This window comes from Poeciliopsis prolifica, unplaced genomic scaffold, assembly GCF_027474105.1.
Source record: "Poeciliopsis prolifica strain line A6 unplaced genomic scaffold, Auburn_PproV2 SCAFFOLD012, whole genome shotgun sequence".
In the NCBI taxonomy this organism is placed as follows: domain Eukaryota; kingdom Metazoa; phylum Chordata; class Actinopteri; order Cyprinodontiformes; family Poeciliidae; genus Poeciliopsis; species Poeciliopsis prolifica.
The window spans coordinates 7,453,519-7,474,623 of NW_026562387.1; the positions used below are offsets into that span (position 1 = coordinate 7,453,519).

Genomic DNA, 21,105 nt, shown 5'->3' on the forward strand with positions numbered 1-21,105 from the left:
AAATTGCAGGTAGGAGCATGCACACGTACTGTATATGCACCTACACACATCTCCCTGTCGTAGGTGGTGTTGTTTTGACCTAAGCTAGGTAGCTTGTCCATTATGGAGTTGATAGAAGGATTTGGCCATGTTGATTCTAGACAACATCATATCCTCTGCCATAAATACCCTGATTTTTTTAAATCTATTTTATTTATTTATTTATTTTTTACCAGTGACTCACACAGCAATATACACAGCATAAGAGCCCTCAGCTTTATCCTTCGATCTCTTCCGCTGCAAGCAAAACCTCGCACATAAACGTAAATCCAAAGAAAATGACAGGAAATGATTGTGTGGGGATAGATGTAAACAAAATCAAAGATTTTAAACATACTGTCGGGCGATTCCTGCATCAATTACCATTTTGTGTCCTAGTTTGGTTTTGGTGCTTGTCACCAAGTGTGTTTTCTCTGATGGTCAGAAGAAAATTACAGTTTGATTTGACACAAACAGCATCATCTGGCAGTGAGGTCTCAACAGCACACCAATAAAGCTTTGTATATAAAGTCTATATCCAGAACCAATGGAGCTATGACGGACTGTGATGGCTTCCATGAGAGAAGTTAACAGACAAACCGTATGGCATATTACAGCATGTGAGGGAAGGATTTTGAAATATTTTTTGCCAGTTTGTCATCATACTGGTGTGATTGTTTTTTGTTTTGTTTTTCTTTCTTTTATATCAAAAACCTTAAAAAGGGGGAACAACTAGAAAAGGAATGATAGTATAATTTTTCTTTACGGACACACACATATGTATGTGTGTTTATGTATGTCTTTATATACATCCAAGATAAACATGGGTCCCCATCTTGTCTTGTTTGTCATAGTTTCTCTACATTCTGACCACTGACAAGTGGAGAAACAGGAAATGCTACAATGTTTTGCTCTGTCCTACACACCCTTAATGTAAACCTCCAAAATATTCCAAGTGTACTGTAACCATCAGATGACTTACATCTTCTTGGACTCTCAGTGTGGAACAGCCATAATGTCTGGCCTATAGTTATACAATATCAATTTCTGCTGGTAATCAAATGATCATTTAAGCGGGATGTAATCAATTTTTAATTTTGAAAATGCACACATCATTTATACAATGCAAACAAAATAAATACAACTGCAAAAATGACAAAGGAACTGAAAATGTTCAAATATAAAATTTGTATTACACACATTAAATATTACAACAAATTTATATTTGCACTCAAGAATAGATTGTTAAAATTTCTTATATTTTGTAATCTTTACCACTAACTCATAAAAGTTAAGAAAACGTTTCATACAGGTAATTCATATACAATATTAGCTGTGAAAGACAGGCACACCTGCAATATATGTGTGCCATTGTAAGATACATATGTTCATGGCTCATAACCTCAATAGAAGAAACCACAGAATTTAACTTTGTGTATTGTTTTACAGGGTTTTTTTTAAGCTCTCAGGCGCTCTTTTTGGTCAGATCCTAAAAAATACATCTACAAGATTGTTTTGTTTATCTATTTAGATAATTTGGTCTGGGAGAAGGTCTCACATGTTAGATTTCAATGTTGTGATACATGCTGTTCAGTTGTGTATATATATACAACTGAACAGCAGTTTTTATTTTATTTATTTTTTTATTTTTTTATTTTTTTATGTATGATAAACCACACAGTAAAATCCTCATGAGGCATTTAAACATTTAGACAAACAAATCAAAACCAAGACTAACCCAGCAACAACTGTAAAGATGGATGCGCTAATTTGTTGAACTTATAGCTACCTCAGTTTATTTTACATTGGAAGAAACTCTAAATAGGAGAAAAATATAAAATGGGCACAACCTCATATTAGTATGTGACAAAAAGGTTGGATTGTGACAATCTAAAGTTTACAAAATAAAATAACAACAATTCCTTTCCTCAGAACATGGTTGTGTACATTGAAACAATTTGGCTGTTCTTCTCTTTCACTTAAATAATTTCTGTAAACTCGAAAGCTCAAAGACTTGTGTGCTTTCTTATTTTTGGTTTTTAGATGTATGAGTTAGATGGACAGCTGATGAGCAAATACAGGAGTAATTCAAAAGCAGCTAAACAGAGGTTTAGCTGCATGTTAATGAGGTATACCTCATTAACATGTCTCACACTCAGAATTGTTCTTTTCATTTTCTATTCTACTTCATTCAGACAAATCAGCATTACCCAAAAAAAAATATTCAGAAAATGTGTTTTTTAAGCCTGGAAACCATGAACAATAGTTTCTCAAAATATATACATAGCATTTTATCAGATGACAGCATCTTCTCATGTAAGGCAGTTCAATTGATGAAGTTACTGCTAATGAAGTTACTCACACACATCATTCCTACCACTGTGGGATGACTATTGGACTGATCTGAATGGTCAGAGCTGGGTGGAACACCAGCTGGATTCTAATTGAGCCCCTAAATTGCTCTGCGTCCTCTGATCATTACAGCTGAAGCCCCTGTGTCTGGTCTCTTGTTGAAAAATGTAGACTTGTGAGGGTTTAAATTTGAATAAAAGCTTACCTTTGAAAGGCAGGCAATTATTCTGAGATCATTGTTGCTGTAACACTGGGCGGGGGAACAGGCAGTGGGAAGTCTTTAAGACACATACTGAATAAGGAGTGCCTTCCTAACATTCACATCAGTACAATAAACTATGCATCCAAGAAAAAGAAAACTGATTTCGTGACAGACTCTTTGTCATAAAATCATGACAAAAGGAAGGAGTCAGGGGTCTGTCTGTGTAGAAGATGAGGGGCTGGCGGGAGGACGATGAGGCTGAGGGAAATGTTTGTACATTTCTGTGGCGGGACCCTGTGGTGGCGATGGGATGGGAGTCTCAGGTGAAGCTGCAGAATGAGCAGAAAACATGTTCAAACATTTAGTAATTTTGATATGGGTTTGTCTTCAGTATGCTTAGTGTTTGTTTTTGGGGATATTTGTCTTACCTATTTGTGGAATGTGAGTAGCAGGCATGGCACTGATGACAAGGGTGTGTCCAGTCACATGGTCCTGGGCCAACTGGGTGTGTGCCGCATGGTGAAGGTGGCTGGACTCTGTTGTTAGACCTGAACATACAACACAAAGCAACTGAAGAGGTGCAGTTATCTAACAAAAATAAATTAGGAATTATTATAGGTTTGTTTAATCTGTAAGCAGCTTGTGAAAACAGTTTGCTGAATAATCCACTCTGTTAACCTCACTATTCAAGTCACTGCATTTCAGAATAAAATGTTTTGTCAGCATCAAAATTTGGAAATCTATTTGTCTTTTCAGGAATTGATTGCCATGCCTCGCAAAAGTACAGTATTTATATCCTTTAAAATTTAACCTTTTGGTTATGTTGCAACTCTAAATCTGAATGTATTTCAGTGATGTTATAGACGCCACAAAGTAGTGCATGTGGAATATATGAAGTTGGATTAAAAAGAAAAAAATATTTTTATTAACAAAAATCTAAGAAATGTGATGTTCATTTCAATGCGGCCCACCGTACTTCAATACACTCTCAATGAAATATTATCCCTGGCTGTGAATATAAATGCAGCTTTTCTATGAACGTCTGAAAGGAATGTTAGAGAATGTTAGTGAACAGCTTGTAATCATAACCTAGCAAGACATGCCCAGTCACCTGAGCTGATGCTTCCTCATCTCACAATCTGTCCAATAAAAATGTATTTTTTCTTTCTTTTAAAGCAGGTAATGTGATGTTGGTCAGTGGATGGAGATAAACATCAGACGAAAACACTGTTAGGGGCTGAAAAAGTCTTAAGTCTGGATGAGGGGTTCACTTTGCAGCAGAACAGTGATCTAACTAGACATACATATAGTGGTTTGAACAGAGAATATGTCTGTATTTCTCACAGTTTAGATCTTAATCCAAAATAATAATCTGTGGCAAGACTTAAAAATCTATTCCTTTCTCTAGGTGTTCAAAGTTAGCAGAGACATACACCAAGTTGATTTAATTGATTATATGGAAATAAATGCAATTCATAAAAAAAAAATAAATACATTTTAAAAAAGGACTTACAAATTCACCACTTTGTTTTGATATTTTATTTTGAAGCTTTGTTTTTTATTATTATTATTTTAATATGACAAAATGTGACAATGATCAAAGAGTTTGGGTACTTTTGCAAGGCAATGTAAATATAATTCTAATATATAAAGTACATGTTTGTTCATTACTTATTTAATACATTTTTGAAGGTAAAAACACTATTAAGACCTTCATTTTTGGGTTCCTAAATATATTATTCCAAAAATTTTAGAATAGGAGAAAGTTTGCTGCTGTTGTTGTTGCAGTTTTTGTAGGAACTCATTCCACATTCTGACAAGAAAAATGCAGCTCTTTCTGTACACTGTCATCTAAGTCAAGTTTTCACATCCATGAGGGTTTATTTTTCCTTGAGTGGTGAAAGCTGCGGGGCATGTTTTCAGATGACTTTTTACATCAGACCCTATATTATGTTTGAACTATGTGACATAGCCCTCCTTAAAATATAGCTGATGCTTTCTAGCTTAATATTTATACACATCTAGATGTGTGCGCAAATGTCCCTCGCATCACATTGTGCGGCAAAGTTGGTCTATTTCTGTTTTGCCTATTATACATGAGAGCTATGCAAAGTTACACTGTTCATCGGTACAGTGGGGTTTTTTGTTGTTGTTGTTGTTTTTTTTTGTTTTTTTATTTTTTAGTTGCATCTATTTATATGTCCTAAAGAACTTTGCTGAGCAGTATATACTTTTCCCTGATTCCAGAATCCCTCATGTGGCTCCCCATATTCACCTCTCTGCAGTACCAGTAGTCGCTTTGCTGAAGGTCACCTATTCGTTTACAGAATTACAAACGCAAACACTATCCCAGGCCTACCTCCCAGCAGCATCTCCTGAAGCAGGTTGTCTATCTTGGCCAGGCCGCATAGCTTAATGAACTGGAGCTGTTCAATCATTTGCCACGTGATGCTCTGCAGGGTGGGAAGCAGCAGTAAGAGCTCTCCAAAACGACCCCTGGAGTCGTACTGACGGTCGTTTATGTAGTCTTCCAGACTCATCTGAACCTGTGAACACACGCATACACGCACAAACACTCACCACTGTGACGAAAAGTCCAAATTTAAGTTTGAAATCCGAAGAAAATATTTATCTATGTAAAGGGACGTGGCTAATGACAGTAAATGTCTATTGCCCTTCAAATACAAGTTAGAATTGCTAAACTAATAATAATAATAGTAATAATAATAAATGTAACATAATTAACTACAGACTTAGTCATTTCAAAGATTAAATAGCAGCCCTACCTGAAGACGCATAGTCTTAATTTTCGTTGGGTCCCGCAACGACTTTGCATCTGCAGATTGCAAAGCAAAGCATTGAAGAGACAGGTAAATAGAGGAGGACATGGGGAGGACATGATTGAAGGACAGGAAAGAAAAAAAAAAAAAAAAGGCCAGGGATGAAATTGAAGATATGAGTACAGCTGATGGAATGATTATCGTTAAACTGGTGTATGGAGGCAAAATGTGGGGATTTACAGAAAGAGGGAGAAAGGCATGATGGGGGCAGTGATAGGGCTCGTGTGTAGGGATTGGAGAGATTGGAATCTAACTATGAGGGTCAACATGCAACATAAATAACAATAGATTTATGATTAAATAAAATGTATTTTTTTTCTTGTTTCTATCAATGTAGTCACACCATCAATAAAATCCATCATTCATTATGTTACTATTTGTTATCATTGTTTTGTCATTGTACATTTTATTAAATTATAAAGAAAACACTACTTCGTCTTTCTATTAAAAGGTAGTATTTCTTTTCATGTCCAGTTGTTTGTGGGATTTAAAAATATATATTATTAACAGCCAACATATGATTTTTTTTTTTCTGTAAAGATAATGTAATAGTGACATCTATTGGCACAATCAGTAGAGAAAATCAAGTGTCCTCTCCAACATTTGGTTACATCATAAACACAAACTTTAGTACATTTCATTGGGGTTTAAGGAATGAATGAACACAAATGTACATAATTATGAAGTGTAAGTACAATAATATATGAATTATTATTATTATTATTATTTGCTAATTAAAATATGAAAAGAGTGATTTGCATCTGTAAGAATTCACAATCCTTCAATTAAGAGGATTGCTTTAACTTCCATCTAGAGTACATTTATTTAGTAACATAATTTATTCACTGCTTTTCTGTGAAGGCCATGGTAATTTATCAGAAGACATTAGCGTGTGAACAATTCAATGAAGACTAAGGAACATCAGACAGGTTAGGAATAAAGTTATGAAACAAATGAACCCCTGATTGGTTATAAAATAGTCTCCCAAGGTTACAACATCTGACATAGAACTGTTCTTTATATTAACCAAAAAGGGAAATAACAACTGAACTGAAGTGAAGTGTTGCTCAATTATTGATTAAAGACTTTCAAATTAGTACAGATTTATCAAATGCATATTCCACCTTGGGAAGTCCTACTTGAATAATTTTGTTGAATTAAAAGAGTCTCTGAAGTCCAAGATGTATGTCTTTTTTCTTTTTTTTTTTTTAGATAAATGGATTATCTGCAGCCATATTCACCAAATACTTAAGTATCTAAAAAATATGTGCCATAAGCTTACAAATCAGTTGCTATGAGATAATGCATGTAACATTTAGTTATTACCTGGGTCAAAAAAGACAATTGCCTTGAGAGCTGCATACTCATTGTCGTCTATCTGAATATCTTGGAAAGGCTGGACCAGCTCGTCTAATATTCTGCTGGCAACTCTGCAAATCTCAGGTTCAGGGCCGTTCCTGTGTATCACACAGCCATTACCTGCAGAAACAGTTGACAAAGTTAGTGGAGAAGAGTTGACTGGGGTAGAAAGGTATTTGAGCAGGTATGGGTTGGGCTCTAGTGTGTACGGTTTGTTATTGCTTGAGAGGTCCTATTTAAATTGTTGCATCAAAGCTAAATGGTCATTTGTAAGGTCCAAGCAGTATGGTGATGCATAAATATGTGTAAGTGTTTGTAGATGACAACTGTGTGTACAGTATCCTATTTTCTAAGTAATTAATGATATATATATTTTTTTCTCTTACAAAGGACAACCTTGAGGTTACATTCAAAATCAGAACGCTTTAGTTAATCATTTCCAGGCCTCATACATATTTGTGCTGAGACACACATTCCCAACCAAACAGTGAGAAAAATATATCGTCATTTCCTACCTAAAAGGAGGAAGTCCTTGAATGGCATTGACCTTTTGGCAACCCCAAGCAAGAGATGTTCACCTGCATGAGCCCTGAGCAAGCTCACCTGGAAACACACACACACACAGACAAAATTAAAAAGCAGAGCAGTGGTTATTCTCTTTTCCTTAGTTGTATGGTGCCGTACATTGTCATAAGCTACAGAAATGGGTTAGAGATAACATACCACATAATCATTGTAAAAATGCTGATGCTCTGCAACATTTTGCAAATTCAATCTATTTATTTTTTCACACAAGTGAAATAAGTTTAATAGAAAAATACCAGCATATCTGATGAATATTAGGGGTTCTACTCTTGCTTTCACTTCAGTATTAAACAACATAAGATCACTGCATAGATATGACTTAGGACAAGCTATATACAAATTAAGCTCACTTATATGACTTGTTACCTGATCATCCAGTGGCAACTCGCCAAAGGAAGGAATATATTTGGCCCATTCCACCAAAACCAACAGTTGTTGCCGCATAGAATCACACACATCCACTACAGTGGCTGATTTCACATCCGATACGTCCACTAGTCCTACAGGAGTGATGATCTGCAGGGGGAAAAAATAGTAAGGTCTTACCACACATGATGGTGTATTAATAAAAAAAAAAAAATAGGCTTCCAGAGTTTATAGGAATATGAATGAAGATTAATAACTGTCAATTTTGCAAGGAAACCTGTTTGAAATTACAAAAGGGTTGAGACTGGAGTACAGTGAGTTGGACATAATAAAGCTAGAGCAGCAGCAAAGTTCAGATCATTCCAATTAAAGTCAAGAAGTGAATCCAATTTAGAGTCTAAGCCAAGAATTGATGGCGGCTATAACTTCAGCAAAGAATTATACATTACTTGTATAATTTACGTCATACATTTTATGCTACTTTGTAAAAGCATAATATAAGAAATGTCTTCTTTTCCTACACTTAGCAATTTAGAAGTATTTTGTGTTTGTCAAGTAAAATGTCAATAAAATGCACTGAAGTTTGTGGATGCAACATGACAGAATCAAAAAATATTTTGCCAATGCATTGCAGACCTTTATTCCAGGAATTATAAAATAAGCAGGACATTCTTACTTGTTGGGATAAGGACTCTGCCTGTGCTAAGACAGTAATGGGTGGAAGGTCTTGAGAATCTGGGATGATTCTTCGGGAACTGATCCGATCTCTCTCATTCTGTACAGCTAAAATATAACAGCCGAGGTTATTGAGTGCATGTCTATGAACAAGAAGTAAACCAAAAGGAAAACCAAAGGGAACAACAGATAATAATACCAGGCAATTCAATAGATGTTTTTACTTCCCTGCATACAAACGTTATTGTAGTGATTTCTACATTTTGACTTGGACTAATTCATTAGTGTAAAAACTAAGGTGGGGTGTTAAAAAAAATAATAACTGTCACTGCAGTTAATATTTAGGAAAGTCACTGAAGATGCTGGGATCAGCAATAGGAGGTCAAACGTTAACCAGTTGCAGTACAGAACAACATGTTTCAGTATCACAGGATTAGGTGTCATAAAATTCTGCACCAAGGTTATACCCCTCATAAATACACACACAAAGTCTTTCCGTGTTTTATGGCTAAGCCAATTTTGATTATCTTCATGAAGCTTTGAGATTTCAAGAAAACAATTTTTTCCCGCAGTGGCTGTAGTTATGACCTTGTTCTTTGAGCCAAATGTGGATATTTTCTACGATAATGCTGTATAATATATGTGAAAAGCTACAAACATGTGTTACTTTTGTCATCTTACCTTCTTTTTTCATGCCAGCTCTAAAGCATTTGTTGAGTCTGCAGAAACGACATTGGTTCCTCTTATCCTTGTCAACCACACACTGTCTGCTGAACCTGTACATGATAAACAACAATATGGCCTGACTCTACAGAACAGCATTTAATTCACCGTAACATCCCATGTTTTATGAAAGGTGCCAAGTCAATATGCCTTGACCAAAAAATACATATTAATCCTTCAGATTTTGTCTTTACATATTTTGTGTATTTGTTCAAACATGTGCCTATAGCGTATGCCTTGGTTGTCTTTACCGGCAGGTGTACACATGGCTTTTGCGAATGGAGCGTCTAAAGAAGCCTTTGCAGCCGTCGCAGCTTGAAGCCCCATAGTGTTTTCCTGTGGCTTTATCTCCACAGATTGCGCAGTTAGCGTTCAGTCCATCTGGACCAGAGTGGCTTGGTTCTGTTGGCATACTGTCTGCAAAGCACAACATACAGGCATATTTTTACTCATGCTTTACACACATCTGTAAATTACAAACAAATCAAGAATAAAAAAACATTGTATATTGGTTCGTATTCTGTGATTTGATTAGTCTGTATATGAAACCAAAGTGTGAACTAATTCATAGGATTTAGGGTTAGGGTTATGATTATGTTGCCATGTTAAATAAATTCTTTGCTGAAGTGCTTAACAAAATAGCACAAGTTCAAGCAGCATTATTTTTCAGTATTTGTTATGGTAGCTGATGCTGTAATTATTATTATGCTTATTCCTTGCACATTAAACATTCCTTTACTGCTTATTATTTAGTTCCAAGATACTAAGTTATTTAAAGTGGGAAACTTTGATGAGCATCAAGACACAAATCTTTAGAGCTCCATTCATATCTCACTCAGTTGTACTCCATGATCTCTTAACAATGTTTGAGTTAATGTTTGACTAACTCAGCTCAAAAACTAAGGTGACATCACAGAGGAGTGTTCCTACTCTTCAGCAAACCATGTTTATGACCCGTGTCTTCAACAAACTTTATTTCACTAAATATCAGCGACAAAAGAGCTCTACATGCGAGACCTTCAGTTTCTGTGGAAATATATTCTTTTTTTTTACCGTGTGACAGAAAAGCACAAAAAGAGATACAGAAAGAAACTTAGGCTGCGTTTGTTGGTTTTCACAGAGATAGCAATGGGCGTTGCGCTCTACTATAAAATTCCCTCTATTGTTTAGGTGTTGCCAGGTGACTCGTTCAGGGCAACACTACGCTGAATATGCCCGACACCTTACGCCCAACTTAAAATAATGTAGCTTGGGAGTATTTGATTAACTTGGGTGCAGTGCTGCGTGATGCCATATGTTTGCTCAAATCAAATTAACCCTAATATGGATATTAGACCAACAAGTCTGCATGAGTTTCTTGCCATGTAAGCAGTCTTTGTAGTTTGCAAAAATACATTTAAAAATATTTGAGCCAATAAGTTTGTGAATGAACACATGACATGTAACATTAATAAAATTATCCAATTGTCTAATGTCACAAATTTGCTAAGGCAGGAGACATGTAAAGACAACAAAATATTTCAAGAAGTAAGCTCAACAATAAGGCGGTGGTAAGACATTAAAAACTTTGAATTTTAATAAAATTCAAATATATACATATATTCTTGTTTTGCTTAATTAGCAAAATAATAGACTAACTCATTGACATTAACTTATCTAGCTTCTCTGTTATTAAATGTCTTTGTGAATAATATTTTCTCATCCGGTTCTGAACATGATGACCTCTTATGCAGCAAACCCCTATCTATCATGCTCCGTGACACTGTATCAGTGAGAAGTCATGCCCCTCAGTAGTGTCATTACCAGTGAATAGAAATTCGTGTATAGCTGTGCTATGTGTATATGCTATCACAATGTTTCAAAACCAAGTTTAACATTTATGGGATTCTCAAGTTTAACATTTATGGGATTCTCAGCATGTATGTGCCTCTGTATTTAAGCGTCTACATGAAAACTCACTTACCTCCTGCATAGAGAACCTCTGCATTCTCAAACCCTAGTGTGCTGAATGATGGATCCAGGCCTTCACAGTAGTTGGCTACCTCCATATCTAACAGAGATTTACTCTGAGGAGCTGGAGGATACTTCATTCCTGCTTCAAGCTGAGCTGCCTTTTTCTCTCTTTTTTTCTGTCTCCTTATCTTCTCACAATTTGTCTTTCCTTCTGTTTTCTTGTCACTGTTTCAGCTAACTCCCACATATTCAACAGGGGAGATCCCTCACTTAACAGGTCTATAATGTGATTTGATTGGGCAATGAACACAAAAAAAGGTGGAGCTAGAGCTAAGACTTCTCACCTTATTACACCTTACTTATCTATTCTCCACTTACACACTTATCACAGATATAAATGGATAGTTGTAAAGGAGAAATTTCCTTGTCCTGTCCAGTCTTTGACTTTTTGTCGTTATGAATCAAAGTATGCATAATGCGAATATTGTCTGCTAATTCTTCATTTGTGTGTGTATGTATGTGAATAGCCTTATTTTTGATACAATGTAAGGGCTATTTTTCTTACAAATACTGCATTATGGGCCCCAAAGCCCAGTTCCCATAAAAAGAGGTTCTGTTTTTGGGCTATGGTGTGAATTGAGTCATGTCATAGTGACAGTAATGATTGGGTTTAGTGTAAGCACCAGGGCTCTGCAATATAAATTAATAACAAATGATTGGAAGTCAATGTAAAGTCCCTTTGAAGATAGTTAGAGTTTGTGTGTGTGTGCATGTAGAGATGTGTGTTTGTGTATGCGTGTTCCAGGGATTTATAATCTAATCAATAATGGTACAACAGCATTATCACCTCAGTAGATATAGTCTATAAAAAGTGGAGGACACTGATAACTTCCCTTAATTCAAAGACAAAAACACACATCCACATACACCTGAGATTTACACTTGAGTGTTTTCATTAGAATTTGGTAAGAAGAATTTCTTTCCTGCATTTACTTAAAACTTGATTTTACTTGTGGTTTTGTCTTGCACTCAAACTGTAATCTGAGATGAGCAAAAAAAAAAAAAAAAAAAAAAAAAACAAAGGAAAAAGAAAACAGGCTCCTGGCTATTTTGTCACTGATGCACTTCCCACACACTTCACCAAACTTAATCAAGAACAAATTCAAAAGTTTAAATCATGAGTAGAATGACTGTCCTCTCAGGTTCATCTTTTAGGGCAGAGGCACAATAAACACACTGCATAGCTCCCATGATATAAACCAGTTCAATAGTCTCACCCACCCATTTTACATGAAGGGTTTCATTGCACTAACTCTTACTGTGTGTTTTAGAGGCAATCAGTTTAGGGCATTGTGACAAAGAAGACTGTAAAAGATAAGATGATGATATGGATGACTTGATGCTCTACTTCTGTAATGAGTTGGTCAGTCAGAAAAAAATGAAAGGAGTGTTTCAGCAAGGAGGAGGGCAATATAATGTCAGAGTAAGGAACCACATCAGAATGCATATTATCACAAATTGCTTTGTAATACATATTAGTTACTTTTTTTGCTAATAGTATTTTCTCTCCTGGAACCTTTTTCCATTTTCTTACATTAAAACCAGAAACGTTTATGAATTTTATGATGACACACAAAATGACAGATACTCTTGAAGTGGAAATAAAGGAGCATGGCTTTTAAAGGTGTTCTACATTTAGACAAATGCATGAGTGTAAAAAATTAAGCTGGGGTTCTAAAGAAAAATAATAATTATGTGTCCCTTAACATTCTTGTTAAGAAACACATAAAATACATTGAGAAATGTGCTCTGCTTAGATGAGAGTGTAACAGAAGTTCTTGGATTACATAAAAATGCTGTGAGGATGCTGTTTCCCTTTTTCTGCAAATAGGGAGAACAGGGAAACAGGTCAGAGTTGATGGGAGACACTGGGTAACACTGAAAAAGAAAAAAAAAAAACAGTATGGGGGATCCTCTCCAGAGCAGGATGATCATAGAACCAGAGATACAGTGGGTCTATTCATCTCTAAGTATATTTACATTAGATTTGTTCAGTCTAAAATCATGTTATTTCCAATTGAGAATCCACAGCAAGACTTGAATATCTATATTCACAGATTACATGTATCCAATCTGGCTGAGTATGATCCATGTTAAAAACAACAACTAGACAAATTTGTAAAAAGTTTGTCAGGACATACCTCAAACAATTTATGTGTATAATTGCAGCAAATGGTGATTGTACAACATATTGGGGGGATGTATTATGAACCTTCACAGCACTATACAGGTTTTTCATTTATGAATCTTTAAGTTTCCACATCACAGGAATAAAGTACTGTGTGTCTTATATCAAAATAGAATGATGAGAGGTGTTAGAAGTAGCCCTGCAAAAACTATGCAAACAATTAAGTTGTATTAGTATTTTTATCATGTACTGCAAATTGGAGGATTAAATAAAAGGGTTAAAAGATGGGCTGATTAGACAGGAAGCTCTAGGTAGGGAGTATGACTAGATTATAATTTAACTCGGCCTCCTGACTCATCAAGTTTGCAAAGAGTGGGTTCCAACAGACTAATCATGTTTTAAATCTATCCTGTAATGATCTAGGTTATTTCTATTTATGAAGTACTGAACAGAACACATTAATTATTTTCTGCAATTTCAGAATTCATAAGTTTAAATAGACTTAGACTATAATGTCTTTATCACAATTTGAAAGAGCCCAAATGTTAATGTTGTTCTCTTCTAATTCACATTTGATTTTAATGGATGCATACCTGTAAATATTTCTGTAAGACTGCAGCTGAAACACACTACTTCTCTGTGTGACATCATGGAAAAATCAAAGGACAAAAGAGAATTGTTAACATCAGCAAATCTCATCTGCCTTTGGGTCCAAACACAGATGTCACGTTTATCTGTTCAAATAATTACATATAAATAATACCTTAGGAGTCTCAACAGACCATTTTATGGAAGAAGAGGTATTCTGTGCTGAAGTGATACATAGGATTTGGTGCAAAATGTGCGCAGATGCAAATTTACTTTGGAGACACATTATGTGTGGTGGGATACAGTTTTAAAAAGTTTCAAATCTATTTCACTGTTATGACATTGAGCACATAGAAATATATGTAATATTTCTCACTAAACTGATACAGGAGACGTCTTGTCTGATTTAATATCAAACCGTGAATGTGACTTTTCTTTACAGTATGTAAACATCTAATTTCAGCTAGTAAGACCTGCTGCAGACTAAATAAGATACATTGCTTCCACCTATCAACCAAAAGCTCTCAGCTGTCATAAAACCCCTAGTGAGGAGGCAATGTCTGTGAGAAATTGCCATAATACCAGTGCTTGTACTTAAACTAACAGCTTAAGACACACATAATGATCAGCCAGGCACTGTTGCAAAAAAACCACAACTTCCTGAAACAAAAGTCATAGTTGAAGGTTCTTCAGAAAAGTAATTGCCTCCAAATCTTAAGATGATTAACTATACCTTTGCTTCATTCTTGCTTTTAAATTCAGAACTAATTTTAATCTACATAAATTGACTGTGAAATTGTGAATATCCTTGTAAAGATTTTTAAGTAAAATATGAGGTTAGAACAACACATGGAAATTAACATCCATATTTGAAACAGCCAGGGTCCAACATCGTATCACATACTATAACCTCAAAGGTTAACAAACAACAATCTAGTCGTCTTTGGAAACATTTAAAACAATACAAAGAGGACACATAATTAAAAGTAGTGTTATCTGGATGTAGAAAAGGTAAATTATAGGAGCAATAGAAATAAAATTATTTCTCTGGTAATTAATCCTCATTGGTTTTGATTGTACTCAAGTCCCTGATAAATGCGAGAAGGTAAAACAAGAGCAAAGAGAGAAATATCTAGCTCCTGTTTATGTCCTTGACTTGTTCTGGTAAAATGAGTTATCACATGATCTTTATAGCACAGCTTTCATGCTGAAGTGAGTCTCTCTTATCTCCTTTCGCAAGTTCGCGTTACATGAGATACTTTAAAACAGCACTTCTACTTAGTTCGAATGAACCATCTCAAACCATTTCTTCTTTTTTTTTTTAAATTAGGAAACTGCACGATTTGAGGAACTTACTGCAACCAAAACTAAAGGATTCTGGTAACGTTTGGTATGTAAGACTTAACAGTTTATGTATTTACTATATTCCCAATTTAAACAAAACAAATACAAAACAGAAAAAGTTTGACTTACATGCGTTACCGTTTCTGTCATTTATCCAGTAGTATTGCTCTACTCTGACAGGGAGCAGCCGTCAGTCGGCCATCGGACTGATGGAGCACTGAGTTTTAAAACAATTTAAAGTGTTGGAAAACATTAAAAGGGAAGGCTGGAGAGCTGAGCTGCCAATAATTCATGGAGCGACACATTGGATGGCGCCATCATAGCCCTGTCATAAGATCGATTTACTAAACAAACTTAAGCTAGGGTGGAGATGTTAAACAGTAACCCAGGTCCATAAAAAATAGAGAAGAGAAACATCACTCGGTGAATGTGCGTATTGATGTGTGGGTGACACAGACCCTGTGACACAGAAAGTGCACAAAGATACAGTATAATTCAAGAAACTTTTGTTTAGAAAACTGTTGGAAAGAAATACATTTCTTGATCGAACTTAAAATTTTGTATTATGATATTATTTTGAATAAGGATCTGTTTTGTTTGTTTATCAGCTTCAGTGGTCTAGGATCCTGTCATAGTCCCAATGTGTAGTACAAATAAAGACCAGCAGATGGCAGGAGTTCATTTAGTTAGAGTCAAGTTCAAAGTAGTTTTCAGACTGCATTTATTACATTGCAACATATACATTTCTGCTATTCATAAATACAATGTCAAAACTGGACCTGAGTTCATACTCTCTGGCAAAAACTTTTTTTTTTCTTTATTCAACAACCAAGCATTTCTGCAATAATAGTAATAAACATCAGCCAAAATAATATTGGTTAGATAATGAAGCGAGCAAAAGGATCTTAATTTGATTTAAAATAAATTCAATAGTCATGTAGATTGACAAGAAATAGAAAAAAAAAAGAAACAAATGCCAACATCTTATATCAGTTTGTCTCCTGTATGCACATTCACAGTTATTGTAGATTCTGTGTTCACACAGTCCTTCCTCTTAAGCATATGTGGAATGTCCTCCTCCCCAAGAAGGTCAGCATGTCCAAACAGTTGAAAGTGGTCAGGCTCAGTAAAACTTCATTGATAGGTTCAAGCTCAGGCTGCTCAATGTAATACAGCCGGAAACTATGGTAGGGAACGAAGCAGATTAGCATGATCAGTGTGAAGCAGAGGCTCTTCAGTTGAGCCCCAAAGTCTTGCTGAGACCTGCATTCCTGGCGATCCTTTTTGTATAGAGTCCACAGCACATTGGCCTGAAGGGCTGTCAACACGACAGCTACCACTATCACCAGTGTGCTTAATATGTAGTTCAGCACTTTGTTAGAATTCATGCTTTCTGCAAAATGAAAGCAATGAGCAGAATCTTGTTGATCTGTCTTGCCATAAAAATTAAAAATAATGGAAGGGATTAAAATGAGCACAATGACCCACATCACTACACTGCCAACGAGTGCTTGCATTCTGCCTAAAGATTCCACCTGCCTTGTCCTGGAGTAGTGTGGCCACAAGCGAGTGACAAGGATGATCATGTAGAGCAAAAAAGACATGTACATGTGGATGTGGATCATAGCGCTCACCATTTTACACCACTGGATGCCCAACTTCCACTCGTTGGTTACATAATAGTGAATTCTGAAGGGCACTGTCAGAAGGAAGATGAAGTGGGCAAAAATTAGGTTAAACACGGTAATAGAGGTGGCAGAAGCAGCACTGGACTTCAAGATGTGCATCATCAAGCTCAGGCTGACAGTACCGCACAGCAGAACTACTGAGTAGATGACCAGGAGGGTAATGTGAAAATCTGAGGATCCATTCTCAGATTCAGTGGTTGGTGTGATGTTCTGAGTAATCATGGAGGTAGACAGTTGCTCCGGGGTCATGGTGGAATTCATTCTAAAAAGAGAAGATTTCACCAAAATCCATTGTTAGAGACAAAAAGGAAGTTGGTGTAACAATTAATTAAATGGGAAGTGCTATAATGAGAGGGAAGAAAAGGGGATAATGTGTGAGTCAGTGTTGACTTTTTATAACCTAAAAATGTTGGTAAACTAGGAAGCAGGCATGGTAATGTAAGAAGTAATATAAGAAGTTATAGCGCTCACTATTTTACACCACTGGATGCCCAACTTCCACTCGTTGGTTACATGTAGGTTATAGTTAACCTATATATGTTCCATATATAAGTTATAGGTTAACCTAATTTACGTCTTTAATCTCACTCTGATCCCTTCTGTTTTTTCAAGTTGGACTTTCTGCAGTCTATTTAGTTTTTGTATTTTTTCACAAGCAGAATCACTTCTGTTCATGAAACCATGATGCTGACGCATCTTATCATTTCAAAAGTAAAGACGTTTTTTACTTTTGAAGGTTCTCTTATCACCGTCCCCTTGTAGTTTGTTTGAAAATTAAAAAAGAAAATCTAATAAATTTACATTAACATTTTCGAAATATTGAAATATACAACTCTATATGAGTTCAAATTCTTAATAGAAACATTCAAAGCTCAGTACTCAGTTCTGTTGTAAAATTGCCAGTGACTTACAGCAAGGGTTGGTATCATTTGAATAAACATATTTCATAAAAATTTTATTTAGAGCTAACTTAGAGAACTTAGTACCTTACTATTGCTTGGTCAGTTTATCAAAAATGAATAAAAGCAGCAATAAATTTTCCCAAAACACCAGATTAGCACTAATTATAACAACAAAAAATGACTTTCTTTTGAAGAATCTTTTGAAAATGTGCCTTGCTTGTATATTAATAAAGAGAACAAAGCAACAACCTCACAATGATATAACCTAAGCTTCCCATGGAGACTTACCTTGTAGTCAAAGATGTGGCTGCTGCCTGTTTTTAGGAGTCCCAGCAAAACGTTAGAAACTCTGTCTATCCTTCATCCCACCGGAGTGGTAACTCCAAGTTTTGACAAAGTCAGTAAGCATCCACGCACACAAATATGCAATTTTCTGGGTCTAAAGTTAGTGTAGGTTATTGAAATGAGCTACATGTCTCGGTGTCAAGAGCCCTTTTGCATACTGTGTGCGTGTCTGTAGTTTGTTTGAAACAGGAGCTGACTTCATGTCAATATAACCACAGAAATGGTAACTTCCTTCTTTTGGCCACCCTCTGTTTGCACTCTTTTTTTTTTCTTTAGGGGGTGGGGGGATTGTTGCTGCTGTTGTTGCCTCTTTAACTCCAAGACATACAACCTTTACATAATTAATTATACAGCAAATTACTTTTAATATGTCAAAAAATGTCCTTTACATTTGTCCAACTTAATGAGCGCAAGTTTATAGTTTATTTTATCTCATACCATCTATGATATACATAAAACTAATGAATTCTTAATTGTATAAAAACTTACTGTTTTGTTATATAGTAAGTTAACTGTGTCGTAACTGTTGCATTATATTCCCAAAGCACAACCTTATTAAAGTGTAAAGAGGAGTTAGGCAGGATGTCATGATATGAGTAGTGATGTTGACATATGTCTATAAATATCGCAGTCAGTCGCAAGCAATGAAAATGTTTTAGAGGTTGATGCTAACTGGTTCCCATTGGTTTCACAGTAAAAATATCACAATACTTTTATCAAGTTTTACAACTTCTCATTGTACAACAATGGAATTTTAAATTTGTGATGCTGCATAATGTAGATTATGCTGGTACTATTTGACTATGTTCTTAAAATGTGGATATCATCCATTCATAAGTTAGCCTGTCGGTTTCTGTGAGGGACTTTCTGAACTGTGTGACAAAGTTGCAGCACCCGTGCAACAATGTAAGCCACAGTTCACTTTGTTGCTTCAACGTCAGTCTGCAAAGCTGCATGTGGGTTTAGTTATTTGTCCCTGCATCTAAGTATTCTGTAAATAAATAAATAAATAAATACACATCTGGCCTTTATATTTTGCAAAACATTTCTGTCAAAATGGAAAACACACGTCTTGTTTGTTAATTTCAACCCCTTGGTTAGAGGTTACACTTGGATGATGATCATCGGTCTACTAAAAGGTCAACTTTCAGTTCAGCTTCAGCTTTTTTACTGATTCATGAATTCATCTAGCTTTTTTTATGAATTGCTTTCTTATTTGAAACTATAAAAGAATGTCCAAAGCACATGAATGTTTACTTTTAGTTGATGTTATTTGATCAATGTCAAACTGGAAACCTTTATTTCATAGTTCTTGAAATAAAGAATTATGAAGCTCTTCTTTTTATACGAAGAACTGTGACCATCACTTTCCTAGAAAAAAAAAACAATGGTCATAGTTCTTCAGATGAAATAAGGAACTATGAAGTTCTTTAGTAGTCTCTGGTCAGTGTGGTTGTTGCACAGTTACAGCACTGTTGAAATGCTTCTACCTAATAAAGTTTCTTAAGGTTGTCAGATTATTCTTTAATTTATATTTCACCACAAAGTAAGAAAACATTTACAGCCCCAAAAAAAATCAATTTCTTGAATTTTAAGTCTGCTACAGCAAAACATTTTGTTCAAATGCTGTTGAGTATATGCAATAACTCTGGTAAGAGGTCCAGAAGGAAAATAGACATGTCTCATTGCCAATTCCCCCAATTCCAACTGGGGGGTCACCAGGCATTCCCAGGCCAGATGAATATATAGTTCCAACTGTAATAACCAACTACAAAGATCGTATTTAAATTCAAGAGAAAAACTCAGACCAAATATGGACCCTTCTAAGTAAATAAGAGACGAGTTTAAGGGGGATTAATCAAGTATGGCTGAAAAGAACAGTTTGGATCAACATAAATAACAGAAAACATCAGAATAGTTATTGGAAGAGTTTCTCTACCTGTATATTTACATTGCTCTCTGTTTTTGGCTTTACCATCAAAGGTAAAATATTCCACTGTAGGGCACAATCTTGTTGCAATGAACTAAGCGAAAGTGGATTAATACACAACTTGCACTAACCTGGAAATTCCTTGATCACATATTAACTGAGTGCTTGCTTGGAAATTCAAGCTACAGTAAAGAGCCACAGGAGAAGTTTTTCTTGTTGTAGTAGAACATTGACCAAATGAACTAAATGTCATGATCAAAAAATTTTGTTTTTCTCTTTTTTCACTCTTATATTTTTAGACGATTCCTTCTGACTACTTGCGTAAAAGAATACCGAATTAATACTGCTCTTCCTTGAGTACAGCTTTATTGTGGCTTTGATCACCTAATTACACCAATATCCATGCATTTGATGGCATGTGCAACTTGATAAACAACTAAGTGAGGATGCCAGTTTTAGATATTTTTAAGTTTAACGCCATTGCAATTTAATGCCACATATCGCTCACATAGTTCCCACTGCTAATCCATACACACAAGTGCTACACTAAGTGCGACAGTGTTGATGAGTAAGTAGTAATTACTGCCTACTCATCACGCTACACTATACAGAGGATCTTTATAAATCTGCAAGGCTTGAATCGCCTCAATATGATGTCTTGCTGTTAATTGGGCCAAAAATATTTTATTATTAAGTCTGGTTCTGCCAGGCTATAATGTGAAGAACAGGAATATTGGGTTCTATCTACTCATATGAGCTTTAAAATTGACATAATAAAGTATTTTCAAACTGATTATGTTTAAAAACACTTTTTAAACATAAAAGTAGCAGATTAAACTCAGATAGGATCTGTAGTGACTAAAACCCTTTACTAAAAATACTGTCCCTGTGGTCAATTATGGTTTCGAATGTAAACTTCCTGCATGTTTAGCTCCTTGTTCCTTCATGCTGCTAATTTCCTCATTTTATAAAGCAAGCTGTTTTTGCCTTTGTCTGTAAATAAAATAATGCCTTTGAGTTTAAACATTTCTTCTGCAGAATTAAGTT

The 21,105-nt window shown here is 35.4% G+C and overlaps 2 protein-coding genes across 3 annotated transcripts; both read right to left on the minus strand.

Moving 5' to 3' along the window:
* Nucleotides 1-1,110: 1,110 nt before the first annotated feature.
* Nucleotides 1,111-15,517, minus strand: hnf4g (hepatocyte nuclear factor 4, gamma). Of its 2 annotated transcripts, none has more exons than XM_055037224.1 (11): nucleotides 15,323-15,517; nucleotides 9,372-9,537; nucleotides 9,079-9,173; nucleotides 8,399-8,505; nucleotides 7,723-7,872; nucleotides 7,287-7,374; nucleotides 6,739-6,891; nucleotides 5,359-5,408; nucleotides 4,932-5,118; nucleotides 3,001-3,120; nucleotides 1,111-2,901 (listed from the first exon to the last, which is right to left on the minus strand). In XM_055037224.1, exons 2-11 carry the CDS (start codon nucleotides 9,530-9,532, stop codon nucleotides 2,780-2,782), a joined length of 1,233 nt encoding a protein of 410 aa, XP_054893199.1. In that variant the 5' UTR covers nucleotides 9,533-9,537; nucleotides 15,323-15,517; the 3' UTR covers nucleotides 1,111-2,779. The 2 variants fall into 2 exon arrangements, with proteins under 2 accessions (XP_054893199.1, XP_054893198.1); XM_055037223.1 differs by lacking the exon at nucleotides 15,323-15,517 and adding an exon at nucleotides 11,084-11,781.
* Nucleotides 15,518-15,943: 426 nt separating this feature from the next.
* LOC129364543 (probable G-protein coupled receptor 141) lies at nucleotides 15,944-18,371 on the minus strand. The gene is made up of 2 exons (XM_055037227.1): nucleotides 18,072-18,371; nucleotides 15,944-17,143 (listed from the first exon to the last, which is right to left on the minus strand). The coding sequence occupies exon 2, from the start codon at nucleotides 17,140-17,142 to the stop codon at nucleotides 16,231-16,233; it is 912 nt and encodes a 303-aa protein (XP_054893202.1). The 5' UTR covers nucleotide 17,143; nucleotides 18,072-18,371; the 3' UTR covers nucleotides 15,944-16,230.
* Between the last annotated feature and the right edge of the window lie 2,734 nt (nucleotides 18,372-21,105).